Source organism: Amblyomma mixtum, chromosome 2 (assembly GCF_055824585.1).
Source record: "Amblyomma mixtum isolate Tamu chromosome 2, ASM5582458v1, whole genome shotgun sequence".
NCBI lineage: Eukaryota > Metazoa > Arthropoda > Arachnida > Ixodida > Ixodidae > Amblyomma > Amblyomma mixtum.
In genome coordinates, this window is record NC_143013.1 from 46,287,140 (window position 1) to 46,311,307 (window position 24,168).

At 50.2% G+C, this 24,168-nt stretch overlaps 1 protein-coding gene across 1 annotated transcript in view; it reads right to left on the bottom strand.

The window, feature by feature from the left end:
• LOC149359214 (uncharacterized) overlaps positions 1-24,168 on the bottom strand; it is a 188,734-nt gene that overhangs the window by 146,471 nt on the left and 18,095 nt on the right. Inside the window, exon 2 of the mRNA XM_089571488.1 lies at positions 4,482-5,901. Within this exon, the coding sequence (XP_089427614.1) occupies positions 4,482-4,544 (63 nt within the window). The 5' untranslated portion in view covers positions 4,545-5,901. The remainder of the gene's footprint in view (positions 1-4,481; positions 5,902-24,168) is intronic.

A 24,168-nucleotide genomic window follows, 5' to 3' on the forward strand; every position in this document is an offset into this window, starting at 1 on the left:
TTCCTTGGCGCGCTAAACACAGCGTGTGTCGCACTCACTCCGCACAGCCCCTTCCGAAGACGATGACATCCCGTGGCGCGTAATAGACGGGGAGCTCGCGCGTACCCGCTGCAGCGGTCACCACTCCTTTTCCTGCGCCACCGACTTCGGGAGCGCTTGCACGCTGACGCTCGTCGTGAACGGCAAAAACTAAGGTGCCTGCTGTACTTTTTTTTTAAGGAGGCAATGCGCATAGAGACGCTCATCATTTGCAAGGTGTCTTCACTGCCGATGCTGACTGATTTCTCGGTTGCTGCTCGAGAAGAAGCGTCACGAGAAGCGGTTGCTATCATTTCAAAAGGATTTCTAGCGACTACACTTTAGCCGCCCTTCGAAGAGTGGGGTGTGTCTCTACGATGTATGGTCATCGACACATTTCGCCTTTGCAATCGGAGCGTTAGAGCAGCGAATTTCGTGTGGCACTGCTATTTTAGTGCTGCATACCACCTGCTGTTAACCGTATTTCTTACCTCCTCAATAGGGCCTTTGCTCAGGCGGCATATTTGTCTTTTGTCTGCTCAGCAGCTTTATTGATGACATTTTCCAAGGATACGCTCGTTCAGTCCAAAAATTCACCTCCACGCTTGGGATAACAACCTCATTGCTTTCTTTATTATTGACAGGAATGTTTACGCACGCTGCCCAGCATGCTAATGGTTGCACAACGCGCGAGCACCAAGACAACGAGCGCTGAATGTGCAGGTCATTTCACGCAGTGTTGCCGTTACCATGTGTCACCACCAACTAACCCGAACCGCTACCACGTTGTCCAACATAAGAAGACGCGGTCAATGCATTAATTCTGCCACTGCGCCTTGACAGCAACGTGAAATCAGTATTAGACTAAAAACATTGGACTCATCCATGCGTCATCGAAAAAAGCCCGTTGACGGCGAGTATGACTCGCAGAATGATTTTCTCCGGAAAACCTTTTCCCGGGAACCATTTTCTCCTTTTAGGTATATGATAACTGCAATACAAGCGACGACCGATTCTGGTGTCATGCATTTTACGTTATAGCACACTTCACATACCTAAGTCCGTATGATAACTGCAATACAAGCGAGGACTGATTTCTGGTGCCATGCATTTTACATTAGCAAACTTCACATACCTAAGTCTGCACGTTATTACGTTCCCTTCCTCCGTCATTTGATCACTGCGGTTTTTGCTTTCCTGGTGTGTAGAGCACTCGGCTCTACGCTGTAGACGCCCGAATCTCTCCACTTGTCTGTTCGCGAATTACCTGGCCTTTGGATTAAGGAAATGAGCTACAGTCACTGGATGAGAACGAATCAAAACACGGCTCGCCCTCTTCCTCTCCCCAGAGGAGGGAGTGAGATCCCACCTTACGGTAGTTATTGCCGTTAAGCGGACAGTTGGTGTTTCAGCAGCAAGCATTGTAACTCAGCGTATATGACCTCGAGCCGTGTGGGAAGAGTGACAAGAGACACATATCTACATTTTCAGCCCTGGCAATGTGAAATTCGATCAAATGACCTGACAGAACTCATAAAGGCTGATGGAACCCGCGAAGGGCCTGCGCCCATGGCAACAGTGAACTACAAAAGCAATGAAAGCTTGCGTTCCCGCGCCAGCGGAATCCTCTGCTTCGGTTGTCCAAAGACACCGACATGATGCCTTATGCCAACTCGAGCGCCCTCAGTATTGAATATTTGCTTCCCTCAGCTGTCAACAACATTAAATTAGATAAGTGACTACCGTCGTCGCGAAAAACACGCGACCAACTTCGCTAACGCGTCTACCCACCACAACATCCACTCACAACCACTCATTCCCCTCATGTCCACTCCCATCCACTCATCACTCATGTCCACTCACCACTGACCTCTACTCACACTCATATCCACTCACTCGCACTCACACTCATCGCGACTCACACTCGCACTCGCAGACGTGAGTGAGGCGATATGAGTGCACTCATGAGTGAGTGTGCCGACCTATGGTTTTCGTAGCGACTGCTGCCTTGGTCGTCGCATGTTTCGTTGCCTTTCTATCGTTTTCCTTATCGAGAGAAAAACAGGCGCCCGCGAAAAAGAGCGGCCTGGTTTGTGGGCAGCCTTTCGAGGAGCGCCCCATGCGTGCGCAGGGAGAAAGGAATGCGTGCGCGACGACTCGACGACGTCGCGTCCAAATTGGCGGTCGCACTGCGGAGGGGATGGAGGAGTGCTCGCCAGTCAGCAGTTTTGGCGCTGCGGGTTTATGTCTGTCATTAGACGGCGGCCAGAAAATTCCTTCTCTTTACTGAGAGGCCATTCCGGTGCGGTTTTGGCTTTCTGCATTTTGCGCGCTGCTACGACCAGAAAGAAAAGGGCGAGGAGGGATGCCCCCTCCTCCTCCTGCCGCCGGACAGGTCGCCGTGTTTTGGGCGAGGTCGCTGCCGTCCTCTCGAGGACCGGACCGGAGGAGGGCCAGGGCGGCGCTAGAGACGCCGTTGCCGGAATGCCGGCAATCCTTTTCTCTTTTAATCATTTTCTTACCCGTGCCTTCTTTTTTTGCAGCAGATTTGTTGCATGCGTTTGCTACAGCTGAGCTGCAATCTGTGTTCCGTACACTTTACTTTTTGTTTTGTCGTTGCAGTGATGTTGCATCTCTCACGGTAGATCCTCGCTTTAATGCGCGAGTCGTCATTAGGAGCGCACCGTGGACCCGCGTTTAAAGGGGCCTTAAGTGCAAACAGCGATGCCGTTGTCTTGGCTTTGCGTCCCCGCAGTGGCGAAACGAAGCTGCCGTGCGCGGCAAAGCCAGACTGATGGCGACGGTGAGGATGCGGGCCTTTTGAGCAATCCAATACCGCTGCCTGTTCTGAAAGAATTTTCGAGACAACTTTTTAATCGTGCCCTGAAATTGTTTGTCTTCCTGGCATCAGTACCAACCTTCGTCTTCGATGTAAAAAGCTAGCACAAGAGTTATTCCACAAAGCGAATGTAAAACTTGGTTTGCGGTGAAGCTTTCCTAGACGAATCCACTTTGAATCAAGCCGCACAAAAAAAAAAGACATAAACAGAGCAAGCAAGAGAGCAAACTGAAACATTCAGGGTGCATGAACTAATAATGTCTTACAGCCTTGAACAAAGCGGTGCACCGCCCTCTTAACAAATTTTGCCCTGCATCGCATCAAGCGCATTGCAGCGCGTGAAAGAGCTGATCATTAAAAAAAGAACTGACATAAAAAGTCCACTTCTTAAGCAATTTTAGTTACAGCATGAAACCTTACGCACACATTCACCGCAGTGAGGATCTTAACCGAAATCTATGACGTTGTTGTCACGAAAAGCTAAAAAAGAAAAGAGAAACAGCTTAAAGCCGCTTGCTGAAGAGGGTGGTAGTAACTTCCATTTACGCGTACATCCGCCTTCCGTGGAACGCTGTGTGCTGCTGTTTCATCATTTTTTTTTCGTAACAAATGTAAAAAACCATTTTCGTGACCGCCTTATATTACTCGAAATTCATGTACTCCCCCGCGTTACCGTTTTCGCAATTCGACCATTTACACTGCTGTCCGAAATATATTAGTCAGATAAAATTTAAGAACGAAGCGGCAAGTGGCAATCAAAGGAGGCCTTCCATGCAGCGGGATTAACTACTACGTCATGAGAATCAGTCAACGCCATTGGCTATAGGCTGACTATAGGCCTGGACATCTCGATCTGCGCCTTCAGTCTGCTACACCCTGTCGCTATCGATAGTAACTGCACAAATGGAGAGCGAGCACAGGAATGGTTGGAGAAATCAGAAAGGAGTCCTTTTTCTGTCTCCAGCCGAATATTTCGTAAACGACTGATTATAAGAAAATTTGAAATCATGTGAATATGGCACACCTTTCTACACCTTCCGTACGCCTGACATATCAGAAGAAAATATCGACTTCTTTTTTCCTGGCGCTCATTTCATGATAAATGGGAAATATGTATAACATTTCGGAGAGGAGCCTGAGGATTTAACTTCACTACTGCCCGTCGACCTCTTTTATAAGAATAGCAACTAAGATCGCATTCAGCCAAGAAAGCAAACAAAGAAACAATGCGTGTGTTTTGTTAAACAGGTTCTCTCTTTGTTTCCATTGAGAAACGTATTACCGTTTTATCTTACTGCAGCAGTACAGCGGCATTTTGTACAAAATAAAAGGCGGCCTTACCGACCACACTAAAACGATAATACAAAATAAAAATGAACCGCTTCTCCCTCTAGGCACGCGTGCTTAGTTCGCATTCGAAAGTAATCTTCTCAGCACTGCTTTGAAACAAACAAGCAGCGACTCTTCCGGGGGTAGCGAAAAAAAGTCCTCTCTAAGCAAAATAGCGCGAGGCCTGGTAGCTGCTCTATAAAAATGACAGCGAAACCAGTACATGTATATACACTTGAGGAAGCGGAGAACATGGAAAAAGAAATAAATAATGAAGCTTGTCGACGGGACTTACGATGCTGCGGCGTAGTTTCTGGAGCAAGTCATCCATCTTGGGCGGTCCCTTGGCGGTCGTCATGACGTCAGGCACTCGAACTCAAGCACTGTCGGCCGCATCCATGGGGCGGTCGTCGCTCTCTCGTCGACGTCGTCAGAGAGCTCGGTCGACCGCGTGTTGTCGCTGTGTCCGGAAACTCACCGTGCGCACCCCGCCGAGGCGCTGACGATGCTCGCGCTACGACGTCGTCTTGCTTGGATCGATAGCGAGGTTTCTCGCCAACTTGCGGTGTTCGGGAAACAACGACGCTGGGGAATCGTTCCCAGTTGTGCAGCGGTTCTGAGCTTGTGGTCTATTGAGAGTTCGTACTGCGCTCTTCGGTTTACCCTTGAACGCGCTTTCGCGACGTTATTTTGCCCTGCTTTAAACTAGTTGAGATGAGCCTAGAGATGCTGATAAGTTGCGGTCGGACTTGTTTCGAATGCCATTTCATTTGTTCGCTTTAAGCGACTGTCAGTGCGGGCCAAACTTTTCCGTCTGTCCCACTGGCCAGAGGACGTGCGCACATGAACTGCTCTAACAGCGTATTACCCATAAACGTTCGTTAAGGGGGAAAAAAAGGTGTGTTAGTAGGATAGCTTTTGATCCGTAGCTTGATTAGCTTCTCACTGCTTCGAGATTGTCACGTGAGCAAGTGTAAAACCGGCAGTTGACAGCATCTATGATAAAGGTCACTTGCTGGGAAGTGTAAAAAGATGTCGGCCTCTTTACCGCATTGCACCAAAAGGTTCCTGCAAAGCGAGCACCCTGAAGTCGTCGACTTAGAGAACTTGCGCCGCGCAATGTTGGTCTTCAGCTTCACACGCTTTCTTGTCCTCGCTGCGGTAATAATGGCCGAAGACACAGCGAGCGAAACGGGCACTTCTCGCACGAAGCTCACCGGATGAGAACGCACAAAACACAAAAGACAGAGTTGGAAGAAGCGAAGCCCGCTGACTGAGCCCGATATGAACCTGGCTGGGCTGTCTTCTCCAGGTCACAGCTGTAAACGCTGCTTCGCGAGCACCACGTCACACACCATCGATCACCGAGGGATGGAGATCGCACTTTCCGAACAGCCGCTTCCGACGATCTCGCAGCCGTCGACGAACCAGGCAGCCCGCTATATCTGGTCGCCTTTATCGCCGTCCCACTGGCTTCGCAGGCCAGATCGGCGATCAGCTCCCGGCCGCTCCTCGCCGGTCTCCGGACAAGCGGCCCGCGCCGCAGCCGGGCCGGAGCTGGCCGTCGGTGGCCGGCCCAAAGGAATGCTGCCTGCCTCTAGGGCTCCTCCGCGGCGCGTTTCGCGGGCCACCGGGCCGCTGCCGCTGCTGCTGCTGCTGGGCGCCTGCTCTCCTGCGGCTGCTGCCTGGCGGCTCCTCCTTGCCCGCTCTTCCTCCTGTCGCGAGAAGGGAACGCGTCACCACCACGCGCCGCGCCCAGAAGAGGACCGTTGTCGAGGCACCGGCCTGCCCGGACAACCGTCCCTTCGGGAAGCACCCCTTCAAATACTTTCGGGCCCGTCAATTTTGCGCGTCATTTCTTTCTCCGAAAAAAACGCCGAGGCCATCTTTACTTTGGCCCGCCGCGGTGGCTCAGTGGTAAGGCGCCCGTCTACCGAGCCGCAGTACCCGGGTTAGAACCCGACCGCGGCGGCCGCGTTTCGATGGAGGCGGAACGCAAGAGGCGCCCGTGTGCTATGCGATGTCAGTGCACGTTAAAGATCCCCAGGTGGTCGAAATTATTCCGGAGATCTCCTCCACTACGGCACCTCTTTCTCTCTTTCTTCTGTCACTCCCACCTTCCTCCCTTCCCTTACAGCGCGGTTCAGGTGTCCGCCGAGATATGTGAGACAGATGCATGCGCCATTTCCCTTCCTCAAAAACCAACTATTATTATCTTTACTTTGAGATGGAAAGAAGAACAGGGTCGTGACCTCGCTACGTGCATTCAAGTGAACCGCGACTGAAAGCTGTGCGCTATGAAAGGCCATGCTCTTGTCTGTTTTCGACTTGATACCTAAGACAAAGACGTGTTTGTTTGGCTATATTTAGCGGTTCTGGATTTCGTGTATGCAAGGCGCTCGGTGGTAATGCCTTTCTGAAAGGCGTACGGAAAGGCATTTAAGAGACTTGGTCCTGCTGTAAATTTTTTGTTGTCGACGCGTAAATTTTGACCGGATTGAAGATTGTATTGAATGACGCGCTTAAAATGCCTGGATATTCAGCCGCCGTGCCAGGAGAGGAAAAATGTTCGTGCACCGCACCGCGACCCAACCTTTTTCTATCCTACGCTGTGGACATACGCGGGGCTGTAGACCGGCCTCTTCCTTCGCTCACCGAGGCCAGGACAGAGAGAGGGAACCCTGCGTTCCTGGTTTGGGGAAATGTGCTCTACGCGGGGAGAACAAGGCTACGAATTCGGCGCCCGTAAACATGCTAGTCTCGTCCGGCAGTCGATTGCGGAATTAGCAGGCCTTGGCTTTAAAGACACACGTGAAGGCACACGTGGCTGTGAAGAAACCGCAGCCTGAGGTGGAGGGTGTTGCCTGGAGGAAGCTCCAGCATGAAGGACAGGCTCACTTTCCTCAAAAACCCCCAAGACGTCATCTTAAAGGGAAGCTGAAACGGTTTTTTGAGAATTCGAGGTTATTCAAGAATTCGAATCTACCAAGCTTGTAGATAAACCATGCAACGTATTTTTGCACTAGCATTTAAAATGGTGACATAATCGTCGATTAAAACCGCGGCGATGTTCAGGCTTCTCCTCACTACGTTGGAGGAGTGCGAGGAAACTCGGCAGTGACGTCATTATCGCCGAAACTTCAGATGCCTGCTGCATACGCCTGCATGCTGCTGTGCGTTGTGAGATGGCGCCAAACAATGCATTGTGAGCTTCACATTCGATGGCGTCGGTTTTCTTCCATGAAATAACCCTTTCTTCGCTGGAAACGTAGTGCCGTCATACGTGACGTCATTATCGGGGCCTCTGCCCGTTGCTGTGCACTTCAGAAAAGCCTGAACGCCGACGACGACTTTATTCGGCGATTACGCCGCCATTTCCAATGCTAGAGCAAAACGATTTCGCAGGCTTTACCAGCACATTTCGCACATTCGGCAACCTTAAACTCATGAAATTCTAAAACCGCTTCCAGTAACCAGGTAATCGTCGACAAGCTGTGTAATACATGCGTGTTCACTCCACTGTGCCTACTGACCTCGCCTTAACAAGGGAAAACGTGACAAGATGCCGCACAAGAGCCGATGCTCACACCGGGTTTCTTCTGAACGATCACGCCAATAAACGAAGACAGAGCGCAAGTAAACGCGCTGTAATTTCGAGAAAGCCCTTGATGGAGATGACGTAGCGGATACTGAAGGCAGGCCCATCGTTTTCCTCTGTTACACAGTGATTTCCTGTGCGACACAGTGTTTTCTACACTTTTACGCACTCAAGTTCCTGCGCACTATTTTCCTTTTATGATGAACAGTTCGCACCGGTAGCCCTTCTTCAACCAACGCAAGGTTCTCTTCATTTCGAGAGGTCTCGGCAGTAAAACAAAATTTACTATAACCTTAATCTGCTCACGGCCTTGGGTATATGCTAGGGGGTTGGACTTTGGACTAAACCAAAAATAAAAAGCGGTAAAAGTACGCCGAAATAAATTTTGGAAATTCAGTTTTTAACCGATAAAGGTCACTATCCTCGGCATGCACACCGCATCTAGCTGGTTGTCTAGCATAGCTATGCTCAAAGGAAAAAGCTAGCCAACTGTGGAAGCCAAGATGGTGTAACGTTGGATTTGGTAACGCAGTTGCGCGTACTGAGCTTTTGCTCCGCTGCCTTACGCGCCTCTGCAGGCTGGGAGGATGCCGGGTCACCACTGTTGAAGATTTGCGGGGTCGCAGCGGAGCACCAGAGCAAGATGACCAGCATGGCAGGCTTCTAGTTCCGAACAGCCCGTGCCGTGCGTGCGCGCCGAGCACGCGCTGTCCATCTTTATTTTCCTCTATCACGCGCTGGTAACGCCGATCTCAGCGCCTGCTCTTTATAGCGTCGCCGGGCGCTATAGATGCACATTGTCGACGCGCAAACGTTGCCTGCTAGCGCATAGCCGTTACACTGTCCCTTCCTCTCAGGGCGCATACTTCGTTAAGCAGGTTTCTCCACGGCATCCAGAGACACTTGAATCCATGCTTGAGCGCTTTGAAAAAGTGTCATTTCTGGGTATACCACGACCGTCAAGCGGCATTGGTGCCGTCAACAGGCCTGCCACGTGATGCCCGACCCTGTTGCTCGATCTATGCAGCAACCCAGTGATATGACGGCAACCCATTTTTTAGAAATCAGCTTCCATTCACTTTTGTCTAACAGGCGTATCATTTAACTTCCGTTATAGATTTATTGCGATGAAATCTTCTGCAATCGCAGTTCTAAATGTTTCGCCGGTAACTGACGATCTTTTATGTTTTGATTACTTCTCTTCTAAAAGGCTTTTGCCTGCTCAGTAACGCAGCATAATACCCCCCCCCCCCCCCCCAAAAAAAAAAAAAAAAGAAAGCTGTACTTAATCTGTAGGAAATTATATTCGAAGGAAAAACTGAGAACTCCGCTCTGATATCATAATTAAGTCCGGCGAATTAGAAACCGAAGAGTACAACCTCTACGCATTGCTTATGGCGTAAAAAAAGAAAGAAGAACAGAAGCCCTGGCCATTTCCACAACTACCGTGACGCCACGAGGAGTCATAGGTTGGTGACCGCCAGGTGCCCTGGCGCAAGGCGCTCACTGCCCTCAAGGTAATCGCGGTGGACTGGCTGAACTACTGATTCCTCGATGCGTCCACCACTGAGCGATTCACCGAACTTCCGTGAACGCCGGGGAAGACAACCGTACAGTATGCGGGCATTGCAGCTGGTTGGTCTCAGACACACACAAGCATGCAGGAGCATTACACGCAGGAATTGCAGCCTTATTAATTTCAGCCTACTATCTATCGGAGACGAATGACACCCCACCTGAATGTTTCAAAAGTCTAAAATGCGAATAGTTTGGGTTCGAGGCTGGCAATTACCACTTCGAAAGTGCGGTGATCGCTCCTTAATGTGACACTGAAACACCGTTTCCATTTATTTCTCTTCACTGCGTGGCTATTTTTCTGCTTTTGCGCTTTCATTTGGGCTCGATGTATAGGTGAGATTCTTTGTTCACTAGTCAGGGAACTAAACTTTTGGGCACCGCTCGGCTTATGGTACAACTGGTCTATTATGTAACCTTTTGAATATAGCAAAATTATACTCATTATACCAGCGAGACTTTATTTATACTCTACGCCGATTTCGAACACTTTCTTTTTTGCACTGTCTTGTCGGTTCTTACTCTCATTACAGTTCGCTCCCTCATCCCCAGTCCTGTCCTGTCGTACCTGACTGCCATCTCTACTCGCTAAGAGAACGAGCTTGGCCTGCTATGGCCGGAGAAGCCCATCTTGAGCCCTTGGTTTCGCTAGCAGTGCACCTTCATGGAAGGCGCAATGTGGTTCTTTCCCTTCTTTGCGTTATGTCCCGCGAGGTGAAAAAGTCTGGGCACTAGCGTGCCTGATTAGCACAGACTTTCTAATGTTCTGAGATGAACGGGATTATTTTAATTATTGTTTACGTCATTCCTGGCGCGTGCTTCGCTTTTCAGCCACTCCGACAGAGAGCTTATTTCAAGGCGGCTGTACACGCGGACGCCACCGGCAGCGGCGAATTCTTCTTCGCCTCGGGGCGCGCGCTTGGCGCCCATTACGCTTTATGACTTGAATGAGGGAAGAGCCAAGTTCCGCCAAATGTCCAGCTGAAGACAGCCCGCTTGGGACGTGGTCGTGTGATCCGCGCATAAGCCGGCGACCATTTTGCTAAGACTCAAGTGCCTTGGTTTCACGAAGATTACTTTGTGGGAAACCATAATTTCGGCACTATGCTGCTAGATGAGTCCTACACCGTGGTCCTAATGAAGACGAGCCTGCAGTGTCCGACACGGTAGTGGCGGTAGTGGTTCTATTAAAAAAAAATGCACTCGCCGCAATGGCTCAGTGGTAGGGCCCTCGGAGGACTCGGGTTCAATCCTGGCCGCGTTACCAAGGAGAAAAAATGAAAAATGCGCCCATGTGCTGTGCGATGTCAGCGCACGTTACGGAACGCCAGCTATACGAAATTTATCCGGAACACTCTTCCACGCCGAACGTTATAGCCCATGTTTCGCTCCGGAACAGTAAGCCCAAGAATTTACGGCAAAAACATTTAAAAAACACAGGAATAAATGATACGATAGCCGTTGCCGGGCATGACAACTGAGCTGGGGCCGGCGGGAATAAAAGGGGCAGGGTAGAATATAGGAGACGAAACACAGAAAAAAAGGGCTTGTGATAATAGTACATATAGTTATGCACAAGGTCTCATTCGTACACACGTGCACAGTAATTAATAAAAATTAACGCCTCTCGCACACCGCGGTGTCCAGATGCAGTGCCTCACTGAACGCGAGCAGTATACCTATAGCAAGAATACAACCACGCAGTGACCGCTTCAGTCAAAATTATATCTTTGACGCATCGAACTACGTCTGCTTTTCTGAGAACCAGATTGGACATAGATGGTGGGGATAGTAAATCCCCACAGGCCGCGTGGTAGCCGGCCGAACCGTTAAGAGCTTGGGCGCGTGCGAAGAGCCGCTTCCTGGTCTCACGCAAATGCGCTTGCACTGGACGCGGATAACGCAGGTGTCGTTGCGGTCCAGGCCGGCGTCGTTGATGGGCGTGTGTCCTTCTCGCTGCGCGTCTGTTTGCAGCCGACGGCGCTTACACGACACATAAAAGGGCACGCGTAGATAGAATCGCCCGCGCAGGGTTCCCCCTCCCGGCCCAGTTTAAAAGCCAGCGCTGTTAAGCAGAGCGGCGTGCAGGCTCGTCTATCATCCAAACCGGACATGGCGGTCGCTGCCACTCTATGGGCGAGCCTGCGGCTACCCCGCGTGCACGCACTGGTGGGCGCGCTCTCTGATTGCGCTGCGCCGACCACGGCACGAACAGCAGGAGGACGGAAGAGCCGGTTGCAGAATTAAAAGCAGCCTCGCGTTCCATTCAAGATTGTGTGAACACGAGGAGATGACGTGAATTCGAGATCGCGGCTCTGCCTTCCTTGTTTCGTGCGGAGGTTTGAGGATGCTTCACGGGGGAAGTGGCGCACAAGCTTAGGCGAGGGACCCCAGAGGCTCAACGGGAGTGCCAGCGCTACCTTACCGTTATTCTCGCAGACATTTTGTCTATTCTGACGCCGCGCGAGAGTCCCACTAACCCGACATCATCCCCATGGTACAGGAGCGGCCAGCGCAGTTAACCATTCGATTGATTTCGATATTCGAACATTGAAAAAAGTTCGCTGAACTTCGACGAACGATACATTAACAGGGCCACAATACTAGGAAATTAACATTCAGAAAACCAAAGTAATGTTCAACAGCCTCGCAAGAAACAGCAGTTCACAATTGGTAGCGAGGTGCTGGAAGTAGTAAGGGAATACGTTTACTTAGGGCAGATAGTAGCCGTTCATCCAGATCGTGAGACGAAAATAACTAGAAAAAAAAAAAAAACTTAAAGAGCACTGCAGTCTTCTGCGCTGGAGAACTGCGAAAGCGTTTGCGTTTGAACGTCAGCAACTTCTTTTTGCAGTCATCGTTCATGTGATACTTATCAAGTGACCTCTGGATGCCATCCGCAACTTTCTGCAAGTCGTTGCTGTCACGTGACATTTATCACGTGACAGCAACGACTTGCAGAAAGTCGTGACACACAGTCGTGACGACTTGTTCGTGACATTTATCACGTGTCCCTTGGATTACGTCAGCTACTTTTTTTTTGCAAGTCACCGTTGTCTAACATCAGTACCACTGTGGTGAGTACACATCCCCAGAGCACTTTACCGTTGTACACACCACAGCGCCTTAACTTTGTGCCTCTCTAACACACTTGAACCAACGACCCTTCGTGGCACATACGTAGCGTGCGGACATAGCACGCGCTGGGCGTGGGTTTGAACCCCAACGCCGGCCAACTTTTTGTTCGAATGAGGTCACGTGAGAAGTACCACTTCTCGCGGGTGCACATCATGCGGACGGCTTCCAGTGACAGATTTTCTTTCGGATCAGGCATACAGTGCTTTGGCATTAATGATAATGGGCTGCAGCGCATATGGCAAATTCAGATAATGAATGGCAGTTTACTGATAAACCTCAAGAGAAAAGTATACAACAGCTGTATCTTACCGGCACTTCACTATGCTGCAGAAACGTGTAGGCTAACGATACGGGTTCAGCTTGTGTTAAGGACAACGCAGCGAGCTATGGAAATAAAAAATGATAGGGGTAACTTCGGGAGACCGGAAGCGGGCATAGGGAGTGAGGGAACAAAATGGCCTTAATGACATCCTAGTCGTGGAAATCAGTAGAAAGAAATGGGCTTGGACAGGGCATGTGATGTAACGCGAAGCAAGATAACCGCTGTTCCTTATGGGTAAGGGAGTGGATTCCAAGAGAAGGCAAGCGTAGTAGGGGGCGGCAGAGAGTCAAGTGGGCGGATGAGATTTAGGAGTTTGCGGGATTACGGTGGCCGCAGCTGACAATGGACACGGCTAATTGCAGGGAGATAGGAGAGGCATTTGCGCAGCAGTGGGAGTAGTCAGGCTGATGATGATGATGAATAGGAGCAAAAGGAAGAAGAGGAAAGGCCGAGAGGTTAACCGGAAGAATAATCGGTTTGCTACCCTACACGCGCGGAAAGGGGTGAGGGGATAAAAAAAATGAAAGAGAAAAGAGAGTAGCAGAAAATTGAAGTCACTATGAAAAGTCAACGTTCGTTAAAGTCATAGTCTATCATGCAGGCCAGAAGTTCGCAAGAAGCGGAGCAGTGCCTTGGAGGCCTTCAATCGCCGCCTCCGTGAAACGGGATTGACGGCGGCGTCATGAATATTTTTAGTGACATTGGCTGCAGGGCTTCTTTGGGGTGTATTTACCGCTGCGTTCTGGAGCTGCATCCTACTACAGTAGCCAGTAGCACGCAGGGCGTTTGCGGCTGCAGGAAAACAGTAGCCTCTCCAGCATTCTTCCTATCTTCGCGCCTTGACTCGCATTTCCCTATCCGCATATGTATTATGAGCACGGTGCTGCGCATCAGGCACGTGTCTAAGGGGAGGTCCGAGGCCAGGCCCTCCCACGGAATCCAGCTCAACCCCCGCTCCACTTCAATACAGGGAATTAATCTGCGCATCTCCTTAAAAGAAATTCCTGGCTGCGCATGACGAATGGGACTTCGAACTTCGGGCGGAACCCGCAATGGAAACTCTCGCAAATGTAATTTTACCTTGTGTACTGTTCACGTCCGCGCAAATAAAAGTGTCTTCTTAATTAAGAAGAGTGTGTTACCGGATTGCCAATTCTTTGTCATCCGTTTTGGGAACAAAATCGCAAGCCTGATTGTGGAGATGAGTAGTTTGTACCTCCGTGCTTTCTGACGTCAACTCGCTAAGCCTAAGAGATCTGTAAACACAGAAGGAATCTGAAAATTTGGCCCGTTCTATCGCTAAAATTTTGTGATTAAGGAAAGTGCGGGGAGGGACGGGAGGACCGATCTGTGCTTGGTGTTCGCCTAGTTTGAAGCTTACCAGTGTGGTAACAGGTGGAGTGAACTAGAGACATGTTAATTGGCGAGATTAGAGTAACTTCATGTGCCCAAACTGCAGTGTGGAAGACTTCAAAGACAAGAATATGGAAGCTGTGCTGCCTTTTTCACAAGATGTGGCGCCCTCTAATGAGTGGCCAAAATTCGTCTGCTACTTGTTGAAAACAAACGTGATCATGCCTGATCTGGTACCACGAGGAACTAGCCAGCTGCGCCTACGAAGTTGCTAGTGTGATGATGATGATGATGATGATGATGATGTAGCCTTCCCTTTGTAACGGGCGGGCGCCTACCAGAGGTGCCCTGGCTGGATAGATACACACATAAAAACACCACTATGAAATGCGAAGCGGCAAACACACACGCAAATACCGACGAAACAGTACTGGTCTAATGTCGCACCTGACAGCTGCCGCCATCTGCCGCACGCGCCTGACACTATAGCATGAACTGCGCATGCGCAGTATGAGCTGCGATTTCATTTTTCAACCAGTGGAACCGGGGGGATGGGGAGAAGAGGCGTGCATGAGCAGAGCGGCCTTTGTCACGATGCTTAGCCAACTGGCCTGCGACTGCTTGATGGGAACGGACGTCAAGATTTTACAGCTCAAAGCAAGATGTATCAGCGCGAAAACATGAATGCACGGGTAAGTGCCAATAGTCCAATGATTATCATGCGGTTTTCCACTCATTTTATGGCTTGATCAGGCATAGTTCCGCGAAAAAAAAAAATATTTGAAGAGCTCTGCGCCAGCAAACCATAGCAGCCATAATTCATTTTCGCTAATCCATTGCGCGTTTTCCTTCCATCTGCATTCCCCTGTGCCGCATGTGTGTGGTCCCGAGGTCGCGATAAATGTAGGCGAGAACACACACTCTCAATATGGTCGGCGGCGCTGCTCGTCTAATCTTTTCTGCATCCTACACTTATTTTTGCTCCTCTGTCAGCAGAACGCAGTGATGGCGGCCTGGGCGGTGCCTGCCAGTGCACTTTCCGGTTTTTAGTATCCACTTTATAGTAACTATTGCAACCAACTACTGCGATTATACTACAGCTGTTTTGCATTCTTTGCGGTGGTAGTAGAAGTGTGTGTGTGTGTGTGTGTGTGTGTGTGTGGGGGGGGGGGGGGGGTGATGCAAAGGCACATTAACTGTCGCACATAAGGCAGAAACCTGCACCGCGCCGTGGATTAAGGGTTGACGGTGCAAGGGGGGGGGGGGGGGGATTAAGTGGAAGTTCACACCTGAGGCGTACGTGAGGGACCAGGACATAGTGGACCTGGACAACAGAAGAGATTTGAGCGACAGGCGGCCTGAAACGAGCACGATTCTTCGCAGCTCCTGGTCCGCCTTTCCGCAAGCCTCTGGCGACTCGCACCGCCAGGGAGTATGCCACCTCCGTCCTCCCCACACCAGCGCAGCTGGCATGGCTCGTCCTTTGCTGGCGCGTTCCACGGGCAAGGAAATGCGCGACTACGAATGCGGCGGAAGAGTACGTTCGCGGACGAAAACGACCCTCGGCTCGTGAGCGTCGCGCCGGACGACTGGGAACGGTCGCCTAATGGTCGTCGCTAATAGGCCATTTGTGACCATTTGTTACGCGAAAATTACGCGGTCATCAATAATTGAGGGGGCGCTGCGGGCGACTGCGATGCGGCCTCGGGCCATGACCACGGCGCAGTTCCCTTCACACACACGCTCTCTCGAAGGTAGGCGAGCGAGTTTATTCCGCTAGTCGGTGCCCGGCGATGCCAGAGAGATGCGAGTAGCAGCCGAATCGCTTCTTGCGGCAACGGGCGCTTAGCGAATGCGTTGAGGGCTTTTAATTCTCCTCCAGACATGGAGCCGATGCGTGGTTTCTGGCGGATTCGTCGCGATATGACTTATAGGAACGGTGCACTGACACAACTGGACTCGTTTAGGAATTCCCTCCAGGCGCCTTGTCGAAGTGGAGTCTGTCACATGCCAACCATCAGTACGCTGCTTTTGCGAAAGCAAAATTTTTCCGCCTGGAAGGCTCATCTTGCGATATCTGCTGGAAGTGTTCCGTAACACAAGGAGCAGTTTTGGTTTATTAATTAATTTCCAGTACCCCCAGATTTATTTGCAAAGGCAACACGTATGCTGCTATGCGTCATTAGGTATGGCCGCATGCGTCACCATGCGGTCACTGCTCCATTCGGCGACTGAGAGAGCCTCGTTCTTAGCAGCTTCTTCACAGGCAGGCCCCAGCTTTTCCACCAACGGTCAAGGGTGACTTTCTCGGGCGCGTGTCGTGTTTGCAGGCTGCTTTAGACCTTCTCTGTGCAGCTCCGAGTGCCTGGCTTTGGAGCCTTTTGCGCCCATTCCGTGTATCATTTCTGGAGGATTTTCAATGGGCTTCTGCCGACCAAGTGTCGCGAGGACCGCGGCCTCTCATCTCCTTCTCCGCAGCGAAGTATGGCGGGGTGCTCTCCGACTCACGGCCCCGACTCTCGCCTTTTGCCACTTCACTACGAGCTGTAATGCCCCCTTTTGTTTCCGTTTTCTCACAAGGGACGCACTGGGCCCGAAGTGGATGCTAAATGAGCCGTGAAGAACTTGTCATTGAAGAAGCCCTTCATTTCCGTCCGGCGAAACTTGGCCGAGTGCTCGTTTCCGTGACCGTGAGGCGTGTAATTAAGGCGGCGCGGGAAGGCGCTGCAGCCGCTGCATGCCTGCGACGGAACGCAATTATGAGCGATCGGGGTTACCATAATCGGAATGGGGAACCGAGCGCGCGCTACGCAGCCGTTAAACACGGCAGACCTTTACCAATCGCCCAGAAACGTGGGTGCTTGCAGGGAACGCACCCGTTTGATTGGTTTGAATGCATAAGCACCATCCGTCTCTGCCACCGGCTGCCGAGTGAAAGCAAGCCAGACAGAGGACAAACAAAACGGGGAGATTTATGGAGCGGAATTACCCGCGTCACCTCGAGAGCAGCCACTGCGCGGCTCAGCAGTGCTCCCAGGCTTGCAGCACTCGACCGAATGCATTAGCATAACTCTGCCTTGCTGCTGTTGCAGAGCGCTCACATTCGACGACGGGCGCGCATTACGCAGACGTGTAGTGCGCCTGCTTGCTGCAGCAGAAACTGCTTTCCAGGAGGGGCCCCCAACCATGTCTTGTCCTAACATCGAGACTTCACGCTTGTCGCGCCACTGAGCTGTAAAACTGGTGGATACTTCACGAGGCCGAATTTCACGGGAGTGTGCGGCAGTGAGTATTCCATATTTGACGCGACATCGTGGCCATCTTGGGTGTCCGCAGGAAGGTTAAGGGGCAACTGCACCACTTCCTGAGAATTCCGCGATTCATATCTACATGGGCTGTAGGTAAAGCATGCAAAGAGTTTGTGCGCTAGCATTTGGAATGGCGACATAATCAAGTATTAAATTTTAGGCTTCTTGTCACAGCACGGGGGGGGTGCAGAGAAGCTCGGTGTGACGTCACGGACGGTAGGATTTTGAATTTCCGATGCCGTCAACAACTGCTGTGCGTCCTTGGATGCTGCCTAACAACGCTCGGCGGGCTTTGCCTTCGGTGCCGTTGGTTTTCTTATTTCAAAGCAAGAGTTCATTCGCTGGAATTGTGTCGGTACCGCAGATAACGTCATCATGCGCCTCCCACTTGGTACTGTGCGCTATGGAGAAGCTTGAAGGCCGTCGGGACTTTAATAGGTGGTTAAGTTACCATTTCAAACGCGACCCCAAAGGTCTTTGTATGCTTTGCCTGCAAGTTTCACGTATCCGACTCCTTTTAGCTAGTTGAAGTCTAAGACCTCTGCAGCTGCCTTTTAATAACCGAAGTAACTTTCCAAAACATTCTAAACTAGCAGAAATGAACTTTCGATAGTGACACTACGGGCATTGTGAAATATACAAAAAAAAAGACACAGTAAAAGGTGTGTTGGTGTGTCTTCTGTGCTTCTTTATGGAGAAGAGTTAAGGTGTCTCGGTGTACCCAAAGCTCTTTCTGGCTTGGCTATTCTGGCTTGCGTAAAAGCGCCCACGCTAATCGTTGCTCGCGAAGAAATTGCCTTTCAGTAAAGCTCTTTGGAGGACCTGCGCTTGCCCTGCCCACACCTCTGCTCCGTCCTGCATTTTTAGCCCAGCTACCCGCCTTGACAAGTTTCACCGACTAGCCGCCGATTGTAGTCTTTGTCAAAAGTAACCAGGCTGCATGGTTTGCCTCTAGCTCGTACAGTGGAGCCCTTACAGCTTCCCTGAAGCTGAAATGGTCGTTAAAGGTAAGGACTGGGGGTCTTCTTACCTACCAACATCTTTTGACCTTTAGGAAAGCCACAAGGGCTCCACTATACAAGCTAGAAGTAAACCGTGCAGCCTGGTTACTTTTGACAAAGACGGTACACTCTAGAGCATTTGGTTACGAGCCCACTGGACGCGCTTGACAGTCAAGCCTTCTATCCGAATGTTTGTAACGGTCACCAGTTTGCTTCAAATTTAAGACATCTTTTGACTCCCCTCCCTTCCCCCCAACCCTCCCCTCTCCTTAGCATTTAATCCTTCGCATGCTATTTGACGAAGGCTGACGCTTCAAGGAACTGATCTGTGAAGAAAGATAAAGGGTTGACAGGCATCAGACAACACTCTACGAGCCTTGCTAGGTTTTCTTGCTGGTTCGTGAACTTCAAAATGAGGGTGTACTTGAAGCTGCCTAACGTGTGTATGGAACTAGAACTAGCCAGTGCGATGCCTATACGGGCAGAGAGAGAGACAGAGAAACGATAACGTGCGTTGAAAGCGCAGCATTTCTTCCCCAAGCAAGCAAAAAGACCTCACGTGTTTCTGTCGAGGGGAACTCATCGTCCCGCCATCAATGCGACCAGGAGTGGCGCTTTTCCAAATGCCCTGCAATTTCTCATCGTGACCTCCTCTGGGAGTGAGACGCGCCTTATGAGTTAATATTTTGCACGCCGAGCAAAGCGCCGCTAGCGCTCCGTGAGCTGCGCAGTTTTTCTCGGTAAAGACTCAGACCGGCACGTACGAAATCACATCACCATGTTGCCGAGGGCCATTAAATTTTCATGGAGACGCCAGCGTGCGTCTCTTGAACCTCGTGAAACATGTATGGCGCCCTTTGCCAACGTCTAGTTTATCTTCCACCACATGCTTTTTACTGTGCTGGTCTCATCGTAAGATCCTTTCGTGGCTCTACTTTCACGAGGACGGCAGAAGATATTGCATGCTGGTGTGCGTATGGATCATTTTAATTTTTGAGCCTCGGTTCGCGATGTTCGTTGGTGAACTGCCAGAAGGCAGCCTGACATGTATAGCTAGGTAATAAATTTAACGTGAAAAACTGCACTTTATAGAAGCCGTTAAATCCCGACTAAGCCGCTCGAAGCAAGAACTGAACTGCGAGAAGCCACCACCTGCAGGCGGGATTGTCATCCGCGGGCAACAAACATCACCCACATACATAGGATTTACTGCAATAGCAGATGGCATTGTTTGCGAATAATCAAACGATGTTTATTCGGTTGGTTATTGGGGTTTAACGTCCCAAAGCAACTCAGGCTATGAGGGACGCCGTAGTGAAGGGCTCCGGAAATTCCGACCACCTGGGGTTCTTTAACGTGCACTGACATCGCACAGCACCGATGTTTATTCAGATAAACAATGTGCCTAAGGAAACTAACGGTCGCACGTGCATTTGAAGACGGAGACGCTAACGCTATAATGCGAGCGTTAAAATCTTGAGCCTTATTTGATTCTCCGTTTCAACACTAGCGCTACTCTGTCAGCTTTAGTTAATGGTGGTGAGACTGGTTACTTCTCTCAACGGTGTCTCACTTCCCCGCTTACCGCTGGTTAAGTTAGGTGAGCGCTTGAAGAGAGGAAGTGAGGACCCTTGTTTCCGTGCTGCCCGAAGCGCTGCCAAGACCACGTTAATGGCACTGCCATCACTCCTCGAAGATCCGCTGCCGCATTGGTCTGGTGGCGCCAACAAGGTGGAAAGACAGCATCGAAATGAGAGGGAGACAAGAAAGCCACCATTAGCGTCGAGGGAGCGTAAAGGATGGAGACGTCAGCGCTCCTTCGTGCGTTTATCCCGGCGGATGGATCACGCGGGTCGCCTCATCCATAACTCGTGGCGGGATTAGGGTCAAAGGATGCGCACTGCGACCAGCGGCGCGTACATGTCTGCGCGCGCGGTACGTGTGAAGAATGCGCAAGCGCAGCGCGTTCCTCGCGCAACGAAGACGGATCGACTACGCGGCGGTTGCTTTTGCCATCGGACGCCGCGGAAATCACGCGAAGGAGAGGATCTGCTGGCCACGGCGGGGCCCCAGATGGGGCATGCAGTGACACGCAGCGTCCCCGGGCCGCCGGACAGCTTCTCAATGTCTTGCGGCAGCTGCTAGCTGTTCCGGTGAATGGCATATTACTTGTTGGAAAAGGAACGAAACACAGAGAGCCAGAACGTTAGGCCCTTTCACTCCGAACAGATACACGGACGGACGGACAGTATCATCTAGTTTGCATCGGGTGGTGACAATGCGCAGCTGTCTAAGATTTGCCACCTAACCAAACGGGACTGGCCATCTTAAAGTCAGCGCCGACATCTGACGCTTCGTTGGTCCACACACGCTCAGAAGATGGCAGCACCATGCCTCTGATGGCCGAGACGAAAAAAAAAAAAAGCTTTAAGATTTCTGCGCCATTTAATTGTTGCGTAAAACCTATCAAAGTGAGTTAGAACTTCTCGAAATGAGAAAAATGAGCTACCTTTAGTCTTTTGAACCAATAGAGCGGCTGTCATATGTCACCTGATTGATCACCCACTGTGCTACGAGCTAGCGCCAGTGCTCAGGTAGAGCGATGGCTGTAGAACAATGCGGACTCAATTTGCGGTCTCGAAAATCGCGAGTCGCTGGTGAGAAATGTGCATTTATGTATCAACATGCAGCGCAACACGAAGGCATTCAAAGCCTGGCGCACTTCATCATCACAACGCAAAATTCGGTGAGAGTCGCTGCAGGCGCTGCCTTTATTTTAGTTAGTTTAGTTAGTTTAGTTTATGGGGTTTAACGTCCCAAAGCGACTAAGGCTATGAGAGACGGCGTAGTGCAGGGCTCCGGAAATTTCGACCGCCTGGGGTTCTTTACCGTGCACTGACATCGCACAGTACACGGGCCTCGAGAATTTCTCCTCCAAAGAAATTCTAGCAGCCGCGGCCGGGATCGAGCCCGCGTCTTTTGGGTCAGCAGCCGAGCACCATAACCGCTGAGCCAGTAAGGCGCTAAATGCTAGTTGCATGTTGTGCGATCAAATGAGATGATATTTTATAGACTAATAATAAAATACACTCATTTCGCAATCTGACCCATTAATTAGTATTTAAGTTAGACTTTCGCGCTTAGTTTCATTGAATCAGCCGATCCAATTAGTGGCTGCAGTCTGATGGTGTGCAGGTAGATTCATCAGTTAGAGTGGATGTTGAAGTTAAAGCCGAAGCAGATGCTATACCCTCTCCCTTTGGACTGCTGAGCCAGGAGTTTCTAATATGTTATGATGATCTATGAGTTGTCTCCTCTTAAAACGCAATTTCTCCGCTTGCCTTCGTAACCCATCGGTGTTTGACAAACGCACCCCCTTCTGCTGGAAGCCGTGGTTTGCGACACAAATGACAGTGCGGTACGGAGAGGTCTGGAACTGGGAAACAGGCAACTGAATGAGCCAGCTTAATGTGAGCAGTTTTTTTTTTTCGAATAGATGTCCGTTTGTATTAAAGTGGTGTCCGCGACACAAATGATGTTGCGCATGTTTTTTCGGTCCAATCTGAAGGTGGGCGCTCACCTCCTATAGCTGCGAAGACAGAAAACACCCATCGCTACTCTCCCGTGCCATTTCGTTACATCGTAATGACTTTGATCACTCAGGATCGGGTTTAAACTAGGTCCCTGAGGAAAGGAAATGGCGCAGATGCGCCGTAGTGGAAGGGAGGAGGGAGTGAAAGAAGAAGGTGTGAAAGAGGTGCCGTAGTGGAAGGGAGGAAGGAGAGAGTGAAAGAAGAAAGAGTGAAAGAGGTGCCGTAGTGGAAGGGAGGAGGGAGAGAGTGAAAAAAGAAGGCGTGAAAGAGGTGCCGTAGTGGAAGGGAGAATGGAGAGAGTGAAAGAGGTGTCGTAGTGGAGGGCTCATGACTCGTTTTGAGGACATAGATTTTACATGCTTGACCAGCGCACGCACTCAGTTTCGCTTTTAATAAAGAACGAAGACTACTTAATGGTGGACAATACAACAGAATTATTCGTTATTTTTGTATATTACGGAGCTTGTAGCGTTTTTCTGTCTTTCCTAGACCACCGCTCCCGACAAATAAAAAAATAAATGGTATCTGAGGAAAATTCAGAGACCTTGCTTTTTGGAAACATTTCTCCGAAACATTTTTTAGACGGGATGAAGGTATTTAAGGCTCTCGAATAAGTAATCTTGAACATCGAATAACAAGCGCAGTAGACCTCCCGCCGTACTCAACAATTTTGGGCAAAAGAACTTTTCAGCTGGAAAGAGTTTATGAGCGAAATTTCTTCATATATTATGAGATTTCACTTTAGCAGTCTATAAGTCAGCAGACATCGCGTCGGAAAGCTTGCATTTTTTTTGCCATTGATGTTTTTGCTGTTGCCTAAAACGGACCTCATTGGTTTTCTATGGCAGCCTTAATTGCTCCATGCAAGCGATAGAAACACTACAAAATAAAGATTTTGCTACTGATCTGAAGAATGGACCTTCAATGCTTTCATTACAGTATACCTTACAATATTCCCCGATTCAAAATTTTTGTTCGAGAATGTTGGATATGTGAACCCGCTATACGATACGGCCCTTCATTTTTGGGTTTATTTTTGCCGGAATTCAAGGGGTAAAGAAACTGGTGATGTTGTTTGAGCTGAAATTCTGGCACAAATGGGGTCATTTTTGTATGAAGCTCCATATTTTCTGAGCTGTTTCGGGGTAACTTTTCTAGCAGCAAAACTCAATTTACTCGTTGCGCTCATTTTTTCGCCGGAGAAAAAATGCTCTATTTCTTGGTTACTCCATTCTTAAAGGGAGACTGAAGCACTTTTTCTGAAAATCGGGCTGGCAGCGGCATCCTATAGTTTTTCATGCTGTATACTGGAATATCGCATCCAAATAAGGCAAAAACAAGCGCGAATTGCCTTTTTTAGCCGAAATATGCGGCCTGTGCCGCGGGGCACGCCGCGCGGCGCGCCGCCGCCCGTGATTGGGCAAGAGAGGTCGTGACGTCACTTTGAGGACTGGAGAAGCTGCCGATGCGGAGCCGGCGCTGCGTTGAGGGCAGATCGCAGCTTTCCGTGTCGTTGTAAAAGCGAATACGGCGAGTATTTTTTTTTACTGACCACCGAAGAAAAGGATACTACAGTTTGCTCATTCCACGTATCGCCTGCAACCAAAAAAGACACAAGCAAAAAATTCTATGCCTAGCACAACCATACGCCAGCGTCAAAGACGCGATGCAGACCATGCGTAAAAGGTGCCAGCACAACCTCGGCTCGTATTCTCGGAAAGGAAGGGGTGCGAACAATGCTCAAGTCAATTACCACCACTGGACGCCTCCTGGCTCGCCCGGAAGAGCGTCATCCTAAAGAAAAGGCCCAAAGCACTGTGTACAAAAAATCCTGTTCTCAGTACCCGGCGTTGCAGGTTGGGGCAAGAAAGTATTTCAAGGAAACGATGAAGGAGCACAAAGTTGGTGTCAAAATTAGCGAAGCGCAGTGGCCAAGCACTGCGAGGCATGTGACCACAAGATAGTGACGCAATCATGGTGCGCTGGAAACCAAGCCAAATACGCGCACAAATACGCTTCACTCCTGGCGCGTTCAGCAGAGGCCAGAAAATATTAATCGCTGCCTCGGAAACGTTCGCCCTTCCTAGATTTGCA